This window comes from Halichoerus grypus, chromosome 1 (genome assembly GCF_964656455.1).
Source record: "Halichoerus grypus chromosome 1, mHalGry1.hap1.1, whole genome shotgun sequence".
NCBI classification, from domain to species: Eukaryota; Metazoa; Chordata; class Mammalia; order Carnivora; family Phocidae; genus Halichoerus; species Halichoerus grypus.
In genome coordinates this window covers 29,169,222-29,188,898 of record NC_135712.1, presented here as the reverse complement: position 1 = coordinate 29,188,898, position 19,677 = coordinate 29,169,222, and the positions used below count along the sequence as shown (strand labels likewise).

Here is a 19,677-nt window from a genome sequence, read left to right as displayed (position 1 = left end):
TAAAAGCAGCCCTCAGATTCAGCAAAAAAGAAATTCTGAAATTCATTAAGGTTTCTCTTTGGTAAGATTGTCAGAGTCTGGTAGGTTTTATCGTGAAAGATTCCTGATCTTTTGCTCCTCCCTGTTTGTAGTAAAGGTAAGGTGGTTTGTTTCTCTTATCTGGCTTGTGGGGGTGAGAGGATTTTTAAGTCAAAACTCTAAGAAGTCACAAACAGCTGCCCAAGTTAAATTTAAAGGGAAAGAAAAAGTAATTATATCTTTCTTTATTCCTCTTAACCTCAAGATTTCAGAAGTGGTCAGGAAGAATATGTCTGTTGAAAGCCTAGAGCAAATGTGATGTTAAAAAATGCTAGAAATGGAAAGAGTCAGAAAATGTTGTGGTTTATGTTCATTTTGATTACAAACTAAGCTGTCTTCATATACCATAAAATCAATAATAAAACCCATATCCATCAAGCTGTCAAATATAAAATATGAGATTTTCATGTTTGTGCAGTTTTGCAACCCAAGCTCAGTGACTATTTTAAAATTCAAAATGCTAGCTTGTCCTTGAGTTCTATAATTGGATAATAAACAAAAAATATTTTTATTTTTAATATAACAGACATTTTTAAATTATGGGGTTTTTTTCACATTTACTTCATTTTCCCCCTTATTTTCCTTCCAGCAATAGACTTTAGTAGGTCTGAAAAATAGAGAACTGTTGTAAGTACATGCATTATCAGTTCAAAAATTAAATTTGTTTTTTATAAATTCAAGTCTCTATAAATTTCCAAAGATACTTTAAGAACAGAAATGCCTAATTCATATCATTGATCAGCAGAAACTAATCGAGGTCTGGGAGGTATATCAAAGAATCCACAAACAAAAGGAGGTATTCATTTAAAAACCATGAAAAATTTAAAAATCATCAATTTAAACTGTTCGCTCTCTAGGGATTTTATGTGCGACTTCATTTTTAGAAGGAGTCCACTACTATAATTTGACTAGAGACCACCAATGTACTTCTCTAACAAAGATAGGAATAATCATTCCTATCATTCTAATGATCTACTAATCATCCTAATCATTCCAATCATTTTGGAATGAGGGAAGAAAGGTAATATAAATGTCATACATGTTAAAAGAGAGTAACAAGTTTATACTTAAATTAAAAGATAAATCTTTCCTATTTAACGTATAATTTTTTCTTATTTTGTGCTTTTGATGTGACACTGAAATATTAATCTTATAGATTATTTTCATCTTTGCCATTCTGAAGAGCTCATATTCAAAATATCAACTTGGCATTTAATACAGAACACTACATAGCAGAGTTTCAAAATATAAAAAACTATACTGTTTTCATATTTTTACTTACTGTCAATAGTGATAAAATTGAGATTAATGTCCATTGCATTAAATAGCAAAATATTGAGAAATGGCAAATTATATAAAATATCTATAGTTTATTTTTTTTTAAGATTTTATTTATTTGTCAGAGAGAGAAAGAGAGAGAGAGCACAAGCGGGGAGGGGGAGGTCAGTAGGCAGAGGGAGGAGCAGGCTCCCTGCTGAGCAAGGAGCCTGATGAGGAACTTGATCCCAGGACCCTGGGATCATGACTTAAGCCGAAGGCAGATGCTTAATCGACTGAGTCACCCAGGCGTCCCAAAATATCTATAGTTTAGTAAGAGAATATTTCCGTGCTTATTTAGTCCTCCTTCGAAATAAAAAATGATTTTAAGCTTACAGACATCTATACAATATAAATAATACAATAAGGGTGATAATGAGGATGATAAGGATGAAGATATAAATTTGATTGAGCTCTATGTACCATGTACGCGTCTAGGGACTTTACAGGTGATTATAATAGGTAGTTGAGTATTGTATACTTAGATGGGGGAGTCATTGTTTATCAGAACATATTTTGGCACAATCTTTTTGTATAATTTAGCAATATGTGTCAGAATGTTTAATGGTCTTACCCTTTGATTCAGCAATCAAACATCCAAGATATTTTCCCACAGAAATACTAACATATGTGCACAAAGACATATGAGCAAGGATTTAATCTCAGCATTTTTATAATGGCTAAAAAATGGAAACAATGTAAATGTCTAACAGTGGGGGATTAGTCTAATTATGTACATACTGTGGATTAAAATAAATGATGTAGATAAATCAATATTAATTGATATAGAAAGTCTCCATTATGTAGTTCAAGGGGAGAAAAGGCAAGCTAAAAAATAATATGTATAGTAAAATTTATTTTCCTAAAATATGTTTTACATATATATGTATAGATCAAAGTTAGGAAGGTTTTCCTCTAAAATGTTTACCTCTGCATGGCAGACTTATTGATGTTTTTTTTACTTTATTTATTTCTTTAAACATTAAAAATATTTCTTTACAATAATCATATAATACAAGTAAAACAAACAAAAAAAGCTATATTTACTTGGGACAAATATGGTTAGGAAAATCAGAATAGAGAAAAAAATGAGGGTAGGAAAAAAGTGAAGACAAAAGTGAGGTCAATTTTAGAAAAAGCATCCACTAGAGTCCCTTTACACTAATTTATCAAGTTTCTCCATTCACTCATCCATTCATGGTTGATTAAGCATGTACTGATTTCCACGCATAATGTAGTTGGACATACAAAGTAGAGACATTCATTCATTCAAACTGTATTATGTCAACAACTATTTATGATAAATCCACAGATATGTCAGGGTTTGTCCTAGGTACCGAAATAATATTTACCCTATTGCAATTCACAGTGAGGAGGGCTTGAAAAAGGTATATCTATGGAACCATGGAACCACACAGCAGGGCAGCCAGCTAATCTAGAGTGCAGAGTTCAGGGAAGCCTTGTAGGAGATGCTGCCTAGGCTGAACTACAAAAGAGAGTAAGAGTCAACTGGGCAAAGAAAGGGAGAAAGAACCTCTAGTTTTAGATGATAGATAGATAGATGACAGATTTATATACATGGATTATAGTTTTACATATATATATATATAAACATTTTCATTTTTGAATACATAAAGTTAGGGGTGTAAATGTCCTGATATGAGTCAAGAAAGGCTAATTCTTTATTGTGTTGCATGCATTTAACCCATTAAATCTTATATTTGAGTAATGGTCCAGGAAATGCTGAGAATAATTTTTTTTTTTTTAAAGATTTTATTTATTTATTAGAGAGAGAGCACAAGCAGGGAGAGTGGCAGGCAGAGGGGGAAACAGGATCCCTGCTGAGCAGGGAGCCCGATGCGGGACTCCATCCCAGGCCCCTGGGATCATGACCTGAGCCGAAGGCAGACGCTTAACCATCTGAGTCACCCAGGCGCCCCGAGAATAAATTATTTTTTAACTACTGCTAGTTTTATTACAATGTGTTCATTCAATATAAGTTAGGAAATACAGTAAGCTTAAATTAGAAAAATGATATATATTTAGGTCAAATTCTGAATAAACAGCTAACTGCATGAGCTTTCAGAGCTTATAACATTAAAAAAGTACTCTAGAAGTATAAGCACCATAAATTCAGGTCCCGCCAAAAGAAAAGAGGATGTGAAGGGGCGCCTGGGTGGCTCAGTCGTTAAGCGTCTGCCTTCGGCTCAGGTCATGATCCCAGGGTCCTGGGATCAAGCCCCACATCGGGCTCCCTGCTCCGCAGGAAGCCTGCTTCTCCCTCTCCCACTCCCCCTGCTTGTGTTCTCTCTCTCGCTGTCTCTCTCTCTGTCAAATAAATAAATAAAATCTTAAAAAAAAAAGAAACTATAAAAAAAAGAGGATGTGATAAGAACACCAAAATCATACACATTTGTAAAAAAAAAAAAGTATGATGCAAGCTTCAATATAGCAAGACAACATGATTGTTATTTATAAATACAGCTAAAGGTTTATATGATTCACAACCAGATATGTGCACTACAAATTTTACAGTGAAACCTGAAGATCCAACTCCCAGATTAGCTGTGACTGAGGGGAAGTTAAAGAGGAAATATGTTCATTTGGATAAGATTTATGAGATAAATGAATTAAAAAAATCAGTAGTATGACACATAATTGAGACCTTCAGGTATCCATTCATTTGATCAACATATATTTGTTATATAACTACAATGTTAGTTTCCTTAATCCCCTCTTACCCTACCACAATGTTGATGACACACGAAAGAAAGGAAAAATGGAGACAGGACTTATATACTTATGATATCAATAGAAGGTGACTACTGAAGTTACTGACACATGATTTTGTATTTATTTGTATGGGAAGTCTGTCTCTCTCATTATGCTGAAAGCTTTAGGACAGATCTTTATACTTAACCTTTGTTTCCCAGGGATTAAAGACAGTGCCTGGTACATAGCAAGCATTCAAAAAATACCGAAATGAAGTACTGTAATTTACATTAGCCCAATCCATTCTTTAAGAAATAGAACCTAAATTATCACCACTCCTAACTAATAGCCAAATGACGTCCTGATTACTTGTATATTTACGGGATAATTTCAGGGTCTTTCATAGACATACGGATTCTTCAAAAAGGAAGCCAAGTTAATAGTTGACAGTTGATTTATCCATCCACTGAGATTCTGAGCGGGTTTTCTTCTCCCTTTCTTTTACTACCTTTATTTTTTGTAGGATTTTTTTCCCCAACCCTCCTCAAGTAAAAATTAATTATTCACCCTGGTCACTGTATACAAAGTACAGTCCTGATACAAAGTACAAACATTGGATCCCGCTACAAGCGCCCTGCAGCCATCCTCAAAAATTCTGGCTTCAGGGCGCCTGGGTGGCTCAGTTGGCTGAGCGACTGCCTGCAGCTCAGGTCATGATCCTGGAGTCCCAGGATCGAGTCCCGCATCGGGCTCCCTGATCAGCAGGGAGTCTGCTTCTCCCTCTGACCCTCCCCCCTCTCATGCTCTCTCTATCTCATTCTCTCTCTCAAATAAATAAATAAAATCTTTAAAAAAAAAAAAATTCTGGCTTCAGTCACAAAACTTGCTATCCTTTTTGTAGTGTTCCTCGGTAGAGGCCGTTTTCTCAAATTTTCAAATGCCTTCTGGAGTCCACCTAAAACCTCTGTACCCATTTTCAAAGACTTCTCTAGGGCGCGCTTCCTAGGTAAATAAACTTTAGTTCTAGGACTCTATCGTATTTCACATCCACGCATGCATGGATTTATTCTTTCAAAAAACTATTTTATACAGAATATAAATTCAAACTCCTAATGATTTATTCATTCACTCTTTGGAAACAAATCTTCCCCCATTAACCTGGCAGCTCCAGTACTGCAGGTAGTATGTCTTAAAACATTCTTTTATTGAAAATGTTGATTGAATAAATCCAAAGTCAATTAATAATGCTGTACCTAGGAAAATGGAAGGCACTCCACGAACGAGAGGGCAAAGCCCCGAGCGCCATAATCTTTTCTATTCTCACTCACTCTCCTAGGGTCCCGGCAGGATCCGGAGCAGCGTGGCGGCGCGGTGGGCGGTCCCCGCAAGCCTCTGTGGGGCGTGGCCCCGCAGCCTCGCCCCGCCCCTGGCGCGCGCGCTCCCGTCGCCGCCGGCCCCGTTCCCCTAGTCCAAGCGGCGCGGAAAAGCGACGAGAGGGGGCGGGGCTTGGAGACCTCCTCCATCCTCGGGGCGAGACCGGAGGGATGTTCCCTGCTCAGGAGGAGGCCGACAGAACGGTGTTTGTGGGGAATTTAGAGGCCCGAGTACGGGAAGAGATTCTTTACGAGCTGTTCCTTCAGGTATCGTCGGCGGGGGGCGGTGGACGGGCGGGGAGCGTCGAGCCGGAAGCGCAGCCCGAGGGGCGGGGCGCACCTGGACCACCCGGAGCCCGGCCCCCTTCCCGCCGCATCTTGTACCTAGGTTTATAATTTAGTTCCGTTTTGGCACACCTGCCTCTAGGTGAGCAGCTGGTAGTGAAGTGATATAATATGCGCCCCATCCCCATCCCCACTATAGAGCCCTAGGGGTGGGAAGTGACTTGGGTCCCCCCAGCCCCCGCCCTGAGTAGGGGCTTCGCGGAGACGGCCTGGGCCTTGGGTGTCTAGGGCAAAACAGAAAGCCCTGTCACTACCTTCCTTCAGGTAATAAGCGCCCTCACTCCTTACATCCAGCATTGGTATAGATTTTAAAATGTTACCGTATACATTACTTATTCCTCCAAACCCTTTGATACGGAGGGTGTTTTTACTCCAGTATGGTAAGTAAGATTTAATGATTCGTACAGTCAAATCATGACTATGACCAATTGATTCCCTGGGCAGTTCCCTGTATTTCATACCAAGAGGACCTTTTGGAAACTTTTCGAGATTTAGGGCCTCCATGAGTAAGTCTTCTGTCCCCTGTAAACACTCACCTATTGTATACATGTAGATGTCACTTCTAAAGAGATCTACTCTTCCAGCCATTCATCTAGCCATTACATGACAAATACGAAGTAAGATGCTGAACATACAAATTTAAGAGATAACCCTTGGTCTTTTTTTTTTTTAAGATGTTATTTATTTATTTGACAGAGACACAGTGAGAGAGGGAACACAAGCGGGGGAGTGGGAGAGGGAAAAGCAGGCTTCCCGCCGAGCAGGGAGCCCGATGTGGGGCTCGATCCTGGGACCCTGGGATCAGGACCTGAGCGAAGGCAGATGCTTAACGACTGAGCCACTCAGGAGCCCCGCCCTTGGTCTTTTTAAAAGGGGAAATTTAAAATTAATTACCATGATTTAGGATAATCTAAAAAGAGAAGGATATGTAATATAGTGAAGTTGTTTGGAATATGAACTCTGTCATAATGTCTAATGTCGATGTGACTTTGGGCAAGTGAATATCTCAGTACTGCAGTTTCTTTAAATGTTAAATGGTAGTAATAGCATCTACAATGTGATGTGGTGGGAAGATTAAATAAATTAATGCAGGTAAAACAGAACTGAGCTTGGCATTTCTAAGTGTTTGCTGCTGCTACTGCTACCACTAATAGTGGTACAATTACTAATACTACTAATACTAGTAAATGAGAAATCAAGAAAGACTTCCCTCTATCAGAATAAGGGCAAGTTCCAAGGCAGGCAATAGCAAAACTAAATTTCTAGGACTAGGTAAGTACTACTAGCAGTGAAAAGCGTTCTCTACATGGTTTTTGAAAGGCCCTAACTTTGTTTCTCTCTTCTATTAATTTCAGATACACACAATTTGATCAAGAGAATTACCCCCAAGGAACACAGTTTCCTTTCCTGGACATAAAACTTTATTATTTGAAAAATACATTTAAGGCTTTTATGCTTACTTTTCTAAGTTGCCATCTTTTAAAATTTGCCCTTTTTAATCTGCTCTGATACTTGTCTTTTCCTATAGTTATTTCCCCCAATATCATTTGAAACTTTCCACTCCAACAACAAAAAATTTTAAAGAAAACAGAAAGAAAGAAAAAACCTTATAGTTCTTTTTTCCTGAAGGTTTCTCTCATGTTGAGCCTCCAAAAAGGAGGAGGGGAGTTGGTGAAGGGGTTGGGGATAGGCATAAAGGCCCCCAGCACGCACTTATATTATTTCTAGTCAGTAGGAACTGGATCGATACGAGTTGTATGGATCTACAAGATAGACAGACAGATAGATAGATAGATAGATAGATAGATATTATAGATATAAAATCTTCTCATTTTTTAAATAATTTCTACCGAAACAAAATGTTCATCTCTTTTAACAGATCAGGCAACCAAGTATATGTGTTTATTTTTGCCTAGGTCCTTCTGTATTCTGTAAGAATTTGCTAAAATGAGGTGTCTTTTAGAAAGGCTTTTTAAAACACATGAACTTAGTCTTCAAAAAGACTAAAAGTTGATGGGATTGTTACTACAAGCAAGTTTTGTTGAAATTTATCTTTAGAAATGCTTTGGTATACCTTCGAATTTGTAAAATTCAAAGCATTTAAGCATACTCTTTTCATTTGTGATTTCATATATTTAATATCTATAGTAGAACAGTACTGATTAAAATTGATTTTTTTATTACTGTATATTTATCCTTTTACTAGTTTCTTTCAAATTTCTGATTATCTTTTGAAGTGAAAAAATCAGGTTTAAAGTTTTTGTACTTTTGACTAAGAAATACTGAAGTAGAGATTTGGAGGAGAAAGATAATGAATTCAGTTTCAAATATGTTGAAGAACAGTCACACAGAGGTCTCTAGGAGGCATGAGTGTAAAAAATAGATTTGTTGACAAAGTGGTCCTTGAATCCAGAAGGGAGGATGAGCTAGTCCCTGAGAAAGCAGAAAATGAATAATAAAAAAAAAAAAAAGATGGAATCTTAAAATGTAGTATCATTTTAAAGATGATAGTTAACATTTTTCTTTAGAATAAAAGCAATTTCTTTATCCAACTCGACAGAGAAAAGTAATCAATCATTAAAGTACAATTAAAAAGTATGAGCCAGGGCCTGGGTGGCTCAGTCAGTTAAGCATCTGCCTTTGGCTCAGGTCATCGTCCCAGCATCCTGGGATGGAGTCCCGCTCCAGGGTCCCTGCTCAGCAGGGAGTCTGCTTCTCCCTCTGCCCCTCACCCCGCTCATGCTCTCTCTCTGTCTCTCAAAAATAAATAAATAAAATCTAAAAAATAAAAAATAAAAAGTATGAGCCATTTACCATTAAATCTTAGTTGTTTATAAGTCTTTGTGGGTGCCTCCTGTAATCATTATCATGGGGGACATGTAATTTTTTTAGTTGTAATTAATACCTTTTTACAATATTTCACTCTGTTTTTTTACTCTCTTGCTAATTATAGGTTTTACTACCAATACAGTCTGAATATTTTCTTTTTTTTTTAATTTTTTTATTGTTATGTTAATCCCCATACATTACATCATTAGTTTTAGATATAGTGTTCCATGATTCATTGTTTGTGCATAACACCCAGTGCTCCATGCAGAACGTGCCCTCCTCAAAACCCATCACCAGGCTAACCCATCCTCCCAACCCAGTCTGAATATTTTCAATTTATTTTGTTTTATTCCATTTTTTTAATGCATGATGGAATAATATTCTCCCATTGTGGGAATTAGAACCTTTCTAATTTTTCACTCATATAAACAACGTACCTACTTTAAAGTCATAAACATACTAAAACATTTTTTCCTTTGGGAATATTTACCAAATGGGATTATTAGATCAAAACACATGATAAATTAGTTTCTCTTGTCAAAATGTTTAACTCTGACAAAAAAAATTAGGCCGTGCTACAATACAACAGTTTTTTAGGCTCACTCAAACCAACATTAGGTTTGTCATTTCAATTTGTTTTTGAGTTATACACAGTTAATACATATGGAGATAAAATAGTATTTTACTCTTAGATTTAAGTGCTCTCCAAATTGTTTTGTTAAACCTAACAGAGGGTAACATATCTTTTCTTTTAAGATTTGGAACTATTACCTAAAATTTTCTGTTCTTAACACCATGAATGTTTTCTTGATGAGCCAAAAAATACTAGAAAGTGTGATGAAATATGATATTTACTGTTAGGAAAATGCATCATTCGCAGAGCTACATAAAGCAATTATTGCTAACAGATTTATTTTGAAGTCTGAAGTTGAATATACTTGATTTATCTGAGTGTAAAAAGAAATCTTTAGATTTATGAGAAAATAATTTTTAAGTTTTTTATAGGCTGGGCCATTAACCAAAGTGACTATATGCAAAGACAGAGAAGGAAAGCCGAAGACTTTTGGATTTGTCTGCTTTAAACACCCTGAATCGGTGTCTTATGCCATAGCTTTGCTGAATGGAATACGTTTATATGGAAGACCAATTAATGTACAGTATCGATTTGGTAGGTCTTGCCACTGAAGAATCTTCCAAGTGTGTTTTGTTGATGGTGTTGTTCTCAGAGGTGTGAACATTGTGTTTTCTATATAATGTAAGACCAAAAAAGTGTTCCTTTTGTCTCTGTTAAATTTTCTCAGAATACATGTAGACATTCATAGTGTTATATGATTAATTAGTATTGCCAATCCTATAGCATCTTTTCTATATTAAAGTTTAAAATGTTCTATCTTAGTACCAGCCAGCGAGTAGCTATGATAGTTGCTATTGGCTGTTTTAAATTAAGCAAATCTAAATGAATTGGGGACCCACAGCTCTAGCCTTTAATACATCAAGGCCATTTGCCACTCTTGTCAATGCTAGTGTGTGGTATCAAGTACCTACTGTTTGGAAGGTAGAGTGGGTGCCTTAGTCGTTCTCTTGTGAACACCATACTCTACATTATTGCCCTGGATCTAAGCCCCTGCAAAAGTAGCTGGCCAAAAGCGGCTGCAGAGTGACCCTCAGTCACTGTGGAGGAGAGCTTCCGGACACCAGTGACCTCAAATGTCTTCTCCTACACACCTGTCAAAAACGGATTAGATACCGGAGAACACTGTACTAGTATACGCTACCTCTTTCATGGTTTGAGGGACTGATAGAGGCGATGCTTATGGTGCGGTGCTTGCGATGCTTATGTTGCCTCCCTCCCCTAAGTGATGCGAGCCTATTGACTATCCCTTGCTTGTTTATTTTTTTCCTCTTATTATACTAAAAACAGATAGTAAGAAAACAGTACCTCATTGCAAAGGAAAAAGGTTTCTCCTTGTGTTTCTTTCTTTTATTTATATTTTTAATGATTTTGCAAAGGTAATTGGCTGTATCATTGCTTTCAAGTACTGTTTGGTTAATTCACACAGACTGGTAAAGTGGGCCGGGATGCACTATGTTCTGACACGTCCCAGCCAGCTGCTTAGCATCCTCTGTAACGTTGCATCCACTTTTGCCAATGCAGTTTAGAGAACTTCTGCATTCTCCACAGGAGGCAGATAACACTAATTTTTGCCATTATTAGTCTACAGGCGTGTAGAATAATACAACATCATCTATCTTATGGCCCCATGTCAGTATCCTTCTTCTGTACAGCCATGGCTTTGGACAAAGCTTGGTTATAATTCAGTCATTTGTCGTAATGTAAACAATCTATAAATATCACTTGGGAGATCAAAGATATACTCATGTACCTTATATGATTAAGGAATTTTGACCAATGCTACATCCTTTTAGGTTTGGAGTTTTTCTATGGTTTAACAATAGAACTCCAAAAAATTGTACCATTAAGTAATCTGTTAATTCTTTTTCTTCTATAGGGAGCTCTCGCTCTTCTGAACCAGCTAACCCAAGTTTTGAGAGCTGTGTTAAGATAAATTCACACAGCTACAGGTAATTAAAAATATTTTTTCAAAAAAACAAATATGTTCTTGTACAATAAATAGTTTTTATATATTCTGAACTATTGTAAAACCTTACTATTCAGACATGGGATAAAATTTAAGCAATTCACTTTTTTCTGAAACGATGAACAGTGGCAAAATATTTTGATTTAAAGTTCAGTTTTAATATTTTCAGTAGCAGGTGAGAAAGATTCATATTTCTAGTGTTCTTTATAGTTTACCTTGTGGGCTTTTCATAGATGTTAAATCACTTAAGCTTCCAAGGTGTCATTGTGATGGACCATAGAGATGCTATTATCCATATCTTATACTTGAATAAACAGAGATGTAAAAGGTAACTAATTTTCAGGGTCATAAAGATGAAAAAGTGATAGTTGCAAGGCTTGAAATTAAGCCTTCTGACATTAAGCCATTCTGTTATTTATTGACTACTTTTTGGAACTTCTTTATGATAATTTTCCAAATACTCTAAAATTTTGTACTGGCCGATTTCTTGATGCAATGGTGGCCTCCAAGGCCACTGTCAGGCAAGCTATCCTAGAGGTCATGGAACAGAAAGGCTCTGAAACTGAAGTACGATGTTCAAGTCACACCATTTATTAAACCAATTTAGAAGACACAGTGAAAAGCAACAGGAAAGATCCTGGATAGTTTGGCACACGTATCATCGGGTACAAGTGACACTCTTACTTATTCCACATATTATCGATTGAATCTATCTGTAGTGTGTCTGACAGCATACTAACTTATTTACTATCTGTATTGAACATATATCATAACTTCTGCCTGTATCTCCCAAGTGATTTGCTTATTCTGTCCCTAACACGATTTCCTCACTGTCCTATAAACTACTAGCTTACTTAGGGTCTGTTACAAGCATTTCATCCATCTTGTTTGTTTTTGTTTTCTGCAGCAGAACTGAATATTCTCATGTAAACTAACAGTAACTGAAACTCCTCTGAGGCATAAGCGAATGCCTCTGAGGACTGGCAATCACACAGGCTTATCTATAGGAGAAGTACTGCCTCCCAAAGAAAACACAGTGTGTTCCACATCTTCATTCTTCCCAGTATTTCTGTATCAGGGAAATCAGGAGAAGTGAAAAAGTAGGTGTTGAGGGGCACCTGGGGGGCTCAGTCAGTTAAGATCTGCCTTCAGCTCAGGTCATGATCCCAGGGTCCTGAGATCGAGTCCCGCATCGGGCTCCCTGCTCCACAGGGAGTCTGCCTCTGCCTCTCCCCTGCTCGTGCTCTCTCTCGCTCTTTCTCAAATAAAAGAAAAAGAAAAAAAATCGTAAAAAAAAACAAAGTAGGTGCTGACATCAAATTACGTGAACTTAAATCTTGCTTCTGCCACTTTATTAATGGTATGACCTTGGACAGGTTATTTCACCACACTCTAACCTGTTCTAAAACAAGGATCATACCTCGAAGATTGTTGTGAGAATCAAATATTGTAATACATTCAATGCATTTAATATTCTGGACACATAGCAGGTATTGAGTAAATACTTTCAGCCAATGTTACCAGAAAGGGGGGAGTGATTTACTATGTTGGTAGGGGACGTACTATAGACTCATGAATTGAGCCATTTATATAATATGAGAGCTTCCTCTCTTCTACTAGTGGGAAAACATACCTCATATTTCTCAGGAATTAGGAAGAAACAAGCTATTGCTATTTGGGCAGAGGTAGAAAGACAAGCACTATGAGATATCAGAACTCTTGTATTCTGTGTTTATGTTTGACAAACTAAATCATCACAAATTCTAGAGTAGAAAATCAGAATTATATGCATATTCCATAACAGTACACTTCATTGGTAGTACCTTATTTTCTAGTATTTGTTATATTATAAAGGAAGAATGAGAATAGGATATAGTGTCCTAGAAGTAATACTTGTGCAGAGAAAAATGGTGTGCATGTTGTATCCTTAGTCTTTCATGGGTCTTTCTTTGAAAAGGATTTTTTATGCTTCTGTTGCCTCTTATGCCTTCTGTTTTCAATAAACAGTTCCCGTATTAGTTTGCTGGGGCTGCCATAACAAATAACCACAAAGAGGTGCTTAAACAACAGAAATGTGTTGTCTCATAGTTCTGGAGGCTAGAAGTACAAGAACAAAGTGTCCACAGAATTAGTTCCTTCTGAGGGCTCTGAGAAAGAATGTTCTGTGTCTATCCCATAGTGTCTTCTGGTTATTTGGCAGTCCTTGATATTCCTTGGCTTGTAGATACATCACCCAGCTCTTCATATGATGTTCTCCTGTGTATGCCTGTCTTTAAATTTCCCCTTTTTATAAAGAAAACAGTCCTATTGGATTAGTGGCTCATCCTACTCCAGTATGACCTCGTCTTAACCAATTACATCTGCAACAACCCTGGTTCCAAATAAGGTCACATTCTGAGGTATTGGGGGTTAGGACTTCAACATAGAAATTTTGGAGTGATACAGTTTAGCTCCTAACTCTTCCCAATTTACATGTGATTCATCTCTGTAGACAACGATGCATGCCCTGAGATTCACCTAGGAAAGACGGTGGTTTTAGAGAATCTGCATCTGTTTTCATAATGGTGCTAGTCTCGGCACTTCTGCTACTGAGGTTGTATCTTCCCCACTCTATTCCCCACTCTAATTTCATTGCACTTTTTGTTTGTTTCTTTACTATCACTTACTCTATACACACGTTCTGGTCTCCTCCAACCTTGTCCCCAAATGAGGCTGTTATATTTTGCCCCTTCTTCTCCCTGAAAAATCTTTCATCTTTCACATCCTTACTTCCTACATGCTTCTTAAGCCCATTGTTACATGGAAGGTGCTCATTCAGGGGTTATCAAGAACCTTCTGCACAATAGCTTCAATGCTAATTCAGTTTATTCTTTCATAACAACTGACACCTAATTCCTTCCTTAGTGAAATTTACTCCTCCACTGGTTTTTGCGATACTAGTCTCACCATTTATCAATGGGATGTCTGCGTATCCATCTGACTCTTCCTGTCGTTCCCCTGCCCTCATCTTTGCCTCCGCCTTTCCCACAGCACACCTCCTTTCCTAAGGATTAGTAGTATTAGCATTAAAATTGTGGAATGCTGTGGAGCAAGTAGACAAGTGAGGGCTAGCTAGAGAATCTAACTAGTAATTGTAACTGAATTTATTAAGTATCTTCATAGAAGCAAATATTACAACACTTATAAATGAAACTTTAGCTCACCACAGTTTTTAAATGAGGAACTTTTATTATCTTAATTCATGGGTGAAAGAAATCCACAAACGTGGATAAACATTAGCAGTCCATTTAGGAAAGAGCATAATTTTTATAGTTAAACAGTAAAGATATCTTCAACAATAAACTGAGGAAAATTTCTATATTTCTTTCACTTTTTGTGTCTGTAGAAGATTGAATGTACCCCTGGTGATTACCAACGACTTGCTTTGCTCTCTTCATACCTAAGTGTCTAGTTCTTTATACACATATAACACTGTTTAACATTTTCCTGTCAGAAGGCCAGATGTGACTCTAAATATTGAGATTTCGCTGTGTAGCAATTAGTAAGACTTAAGGTACTACTATGTCACTATATTATCAGTATAATATCTGATTACTTGTGTGTATATGTTTAAAGTTAATCTTAACTGAGCTGTCTTAGAGAAGCTTTGTTTTTTAATAACAAAGAGCCTTTTTCTTCTTTTTTTAAGAAAAAAGGACATTTGTGTGTAGGGATTTTAACTTTTTATTTAAAAATTTTTCTTTTACCTCCCCAAAGAAATGAAGAAGTTGTGGCCAGATCTTCCTTTCCCATGCAGTTCTTTCCAATTAACAGTGCAGCTTTACCTCAAGAATATTTTTTCTTTCAGAAGATGGTAAGTTTGATATGCCTTTGGTTCAATATGTAATATAATACAGACTGTGATGGAACTTATGTTTCTCAAATCTAAACCTGGGGTGAAGGCAGAAGCTGCCCTGAGCACTGTCTCCCCAATGGCAGTCTGCTGCAACAACCAAGTCATCTTCAACCTCACACCTAGAACTTTAGCGAGTGTGTCAACACAAGATGGGTAAATAGTAGTGACGCTGCATTGTGGTCCTAGTACAATTTGAGCAGAGAGTTCTCATTTAAACTTTAATTTAAATTAGATTCTCAGTGTTAAACTACATTATTTCTAGAGACTCTCAATAATATGGTTCTGGCCTAGAAATCATAATTATGGTCACAATAAGTTAAAGGGGAACTTAGGAAATTTTTTTCTTCCAACTCCTCATTTTATACATAATAAAATTGAGGTCCAGGGGTATTAACCAATAGGCCCAAGACAGTACAGCTTGTTAGTGACAGACGTGGAACATTGTTGTGAACATCCAACATATATGTGAGCTTCAGATTTTTCAAATAGCCATTTTCATTTTGTTAACATAAAGAAAATGGAGAATTTAACTTTTGGAAAAAAATTTTTCTTAGTTACAGTGAGATATTAAGAAACAACCAGTTCTCATCCAAAACTGTCAACATCCTTCTTCCCAGCATTTTTTATCCTTGGTAGAGATGAGAAACACACAGACACACACAGGTTTGTGTTGTCTCTATTAATCTTTAATCTACTTTGAATAGTTAGAAATTTGAGTTAAAAACAAGAAAGGGTCTCTCTATCTTAATAGTTGACAAACATGCTGTACCATACTGTGGCAATTAGCCACATGTGAGACTAAGGAGCGGAGTTTTTAGTTTTATTTAATTTTAAATTTTATTAAAATTTAAAAGCAGATACTTGGTTCAGTTATTAGAATATTTTTAAGAATATTTGCAGGAACTTGGGTATGTGAATCTACTTTTTCAAATGTAAATTTTAGGTAATCTAAATTCAGATCAAGTATTTTCAGTGAAAATGTTGCATCCAAATTGAGATGTGCTGTAAGTATAAAATGCACACCAAATTTCAAAGACTTAGTATGGAAAAAGGAAAGTAAAATAACTCATTAATAATTTTTATGTTGTTTACATGTTGAAATGACAATATTTGGGATTTGGGGGGATAAATAAAACACATCATTAGTGGCACCTGTTTTTTCTATATTGTGGCTACTAGAAGATGTAAAACTGGCTTGTATTCTATTTCAGTAAGGCAGAATCTGTATTGTAGGAAGCTGTACACTACCTTGAATCTTTCCATTAACAATTTAAAGGAACTACCACATTCTTGTTTTGGAAAGTCACTGTCCTAACATGTGGTTTAGTTTGCCCGTAGTTAGCTGTATAACGCATGTAGACTGTTAACTTTTTCTTGTAACGTTTCAGGCTTGTTTTGCTAGATGATTGTCTTTTTTCCCCAGCAGTGGCATGCCTATAATCCAGCCCTGCAGCTGCCTTATTATGAGATGGCAGCACCGCTTCCTAATAGCACGTCTGCGACGTCTTCACTAAATTGTGCTCCAGATCTGGAGGCTGGACCCAGCTCTTACGAATGGACTCACCAACAGCCCAGTGACCCTGACCTTTATCAGACGAATAAACGAAAGAGGCAAAAACAAACCAGTGACAGCGATAGTAGCACAGAAAACAAGAGAGGAAATGAATATAGCCAAAAATTCCGAAAGTGTAAGAAAAAGAAAAGATATTAGCATTATGTTCACATGAAATTTGCCTACCCTGGTCATCATTTTCTTAAAAGAAAAAAAACAAACACCTGTATTCTTCTAAATGACCAATCTCGCGGCTTTCTTGTGTTTTTTGAAATATATAATATGACATCTGATTTGCTATTTCATTTTTGTCTTGAATGACAAAAACTTATAAATAATATAATGTAGTACTTTTTGTAATGGTATTTTTGACACATTGTCAACAAGAAATATACTTTGAGTTGTTATATTTTAGTACTGATGATGAAATTGCATGAAATTATCAGTCAGAAGTCACTCACTGAGCCCTTGTGGATAAGGCATCCTTGCTCTCCTAGTCTGTTGCCTGTATGGAGTGGGGGATCTTCTGAATGAAATTAGTGCAACTATTTAGGGGTTTCATGTTGTTCCTAACAAAGACGGAAAAGCAGGCTTTAGTTTCCTTTGTGAATAACATTTTATTTTTTATGTCTAAATATATTCATTCTGAGCCTTACTTTCCTACAGGTTTATTTCATAAAATGAGGATATCTGACAGTGATACCAAAGGAAAGATGATTATCATGGGAGTAGTTTTTAGATCCTTCCTTTTTTATATGAGTGTATATAAATAGGAATACCTGCCTCTTTACTTCTCACTTAATTGTATTTCATGAAAATTAGTTGGCTAGGACAGTATTTATTATCCACCTCTTTTGCCAACTGGGTTTGAGATAGTATATTTGACATACTTAAATCTTGATAATGAACAATAAATAGAGTGATATTTCATTAATATATGATATTTAATATTTATTATCAAATCAGGTTTCCTGTTTCTGGTACATTTATTTTTAGAAGATAAATAGAATACATGTAAAATTAATGGTTTATTTGGACACTTTGTTAGCTTTGTAGCTCATCATAAGCTACATATGATGCTGCATATGAACTACAAGTACATAATGATGGAAGTATTTATTTACTAAAGCTAATTAAAAGAATCCTGCAAAAGCCTTGCTTAGATATTTCTTTTGCAGGTTGCATAGCACTTTATAGATCTTTATTTAAAATAACAAAGATGTTTTTAGCAAAATGAGTAACTGAATTTAACTTTTGATTATAAATATACAATGCAGTAGAGTTTTAAATATAAATACTAATCCATTTCCATCTGAGGAACATGAAAAATTAAATACTGCTTGATATAGCTTGATCTATATATACTGTATGTACCTGAATAATCAGACTAAAAGAGATGATCTTTTTTTTTTCTTTTTACCTTCACATTTTTGCAGTTTAAAAACATTAACTTCACCTCAGCCTTTTTTTCAACTCTTATACCTATAGTTCACCTTAGCCCTACATTATTTCATAGTGATTGGCATTATCAAAAATATGTACGTAAGAAATGTCTCTTAGCAAGTAAGAGTGCATATTTGTAACAGAATTACCTTGAAATAACTGCTACATGAACTGAAATCTTAGAACTGCGAGGAATTCTTGCAACTTCTTCCATCACAGGCAGGAATTACCCCGATACCAACTTTAGACCCCGATACCAACTTTAGACAGTCAGCCAATTTGAGCCAACCAGAAAGTAAATACACCTATTTACCCTTGCTGTCTTTCATTGTTAAAATAAATAGGAAACTTTCCGGGGTGCCTGGGTGGCTCAGTCGTTAAGCGTCTGCCTTCGGCTCAGGTCATGATCCCAGGGTCCTGGGATCAAGCCCCACATCGGGCTCCCTGCTCAGTGGGGAGCCTGCTTCTCCCTCTGCTGCTCCCCCTGCTTGTGTTCCCTCTCTCACTGTGTCTCTCTGTCAAATAAATAAATAAAATCTTTAAAAAAAAAAAATTAATAAATAAAATAAATAAATAAATAAATAGGAAACTTTCCTTAAAATGTTACTATAATCTACAATTCTATATAATTTTAAATTATCAGTTTTCCCAGTGCTGTGTCTTTGAGTTAAAAATTATATAAATTATTTGCCTTAGAGGGTTTTATTTTTTTTAATTTTAATTCTCCATTCTCAAAATCTATTTTATGTATGTGCACATTCTGTTGCAAATGCCAGGAGAAGCCTGGAATTTGAGAACCAGATAAGTTATCTTTTTATTCTCATATTCACTAATTTTTTAATGAATTTTTATAATGCATCAGGCAGTGGCAAAACCATTGAGAAAAATTACTTAGAATTAAAGTTGGTCAGAAAGGTCAACATACACCCTTGAAATTTTTACTGAAATTATGCATCCTGAGCTATGGTTTCAAATAGCTATGTGTAGCTCTTAAGACGGTTGTCACCTTTGAAATCCTAGCATTAAATGCAATTATTATAAGATTAGCAACAAATTTATTATAATGACAAAGTTCTGATGTAATAATGTTATCTGTTTAGAGTGTAATGAAAGAAAAAGTTAAGAATTATTATACTTTCTTTAGCACTGTCCAGGTGCAGGAACATTGTACACTGAGTAGTCAGCCTCTTCCTTTGTGTGGCTAAATACTAATAAATTGTTGGGCAATTAGAAAGTGAAATTTTCATCTCTTGCCAATACAGTACTTCTGAAACCGTATTCCCAGACCGTTTCCTCCAGTGCCTACTGAACATTCCCTCCTGGATGTCTCATTAGCAATACAAACTCAACACTTTCAATATTACCCCAATTTTTTCCTCCCCCAGTATTTTCTTCTGTGATCAGTGGGGGCAATATTTCACTATGGACTGGGTGCTGGAGTGTTGGAACAATTGTTGACCTCACTTCAGTTTCAGTCTCTCTTAGCCCATGCGCCTACTTCAAGATAATGAAGCACTCTTGATGTTAGGCACT

General features: G+C 36.3%; 2 protein-coding genes across 4 annotated transcripts in view; one reads left to right on the top strand and one right to left on the bottom strand.

The window, feature by feature from the left end:
* LIPI (lipase I) overlaps positions 1 to 5,483 on the bottom strand; it is a 68,717-nt gene extending 63,234 nt beyond the window's left edge. For both annotated transcript variants that reach the window (XM_078059997.1, XM_078060000.1), the window contains exon 1: positions 5,361 to 5,483. The gene's annotated coding sequence lies outside the window, so the exon portion shown is untranslated. The remainder of the gene's footprint in view (positions 1 to 5,360) is intronic.
* A 64-nt stretch (positions 5,484 to 5,547) lies between these two features.
* Positions 5,548 to 19,384, top strand: RBM11 (RNA binding motif protein 11). Of its 2 annotated transcripts, none has more exons than XM_078058419.1 (5): positions 5,548 to 5,747; positions 9,660 to 9,822; positions 11,165 to 11,237; positions 15,011 to 15,107; positions 16,576 to 19,384. In XM_078058419.1, the coding sequence occupies exons 1-5, from the start codon at positions 5,652 to 5,654 to the stop codon at positions 16,858 to 16,860; spliced, it is 714 nt and encodes a 237-aa protein (XP_077914545.1). In that variant the 5' UTR covers positions 5,548 to 5,651; the 3' UTR covers positions 16,861 to 19,384. The 2 variants fall into 2 exon arrangements, with proteins under 2 accessions (XP_077914545.1, XP_077914512.1); XM_078058386.1 differs by having other exon boundaries at positions 5,550 to 5,747; positions 16,573 to 19,384.
* Positions 19,385 to 19,677: the final 293 nt, after the last annotated feature.

Bases quoted from the DNA above. Each gene is read 5' to 3' on its own strand.
- RBM11 (XM_078058386.1), top strand. From the start codon at position 5,652: ATGTTCCCTGCTCAGGAGGAGGCCGACAGAACGGTGTTTGTGGGGAAT. The intron at 9,823-11,164 runs GTAGGTCTTGCC...TTTCTTCTATAG, and splicing joins TAATGTACAGTATCGATTTG to GGAGCTCTCGCTCTTCTGAA. The intron at 15,108-16,572 runs GTAAGTTTGATA...TTTTTTCCCCAG, and splicing joins ATTTTTTCTTTCAGAAGATG to CAGTGGCATGCCTATAATCC.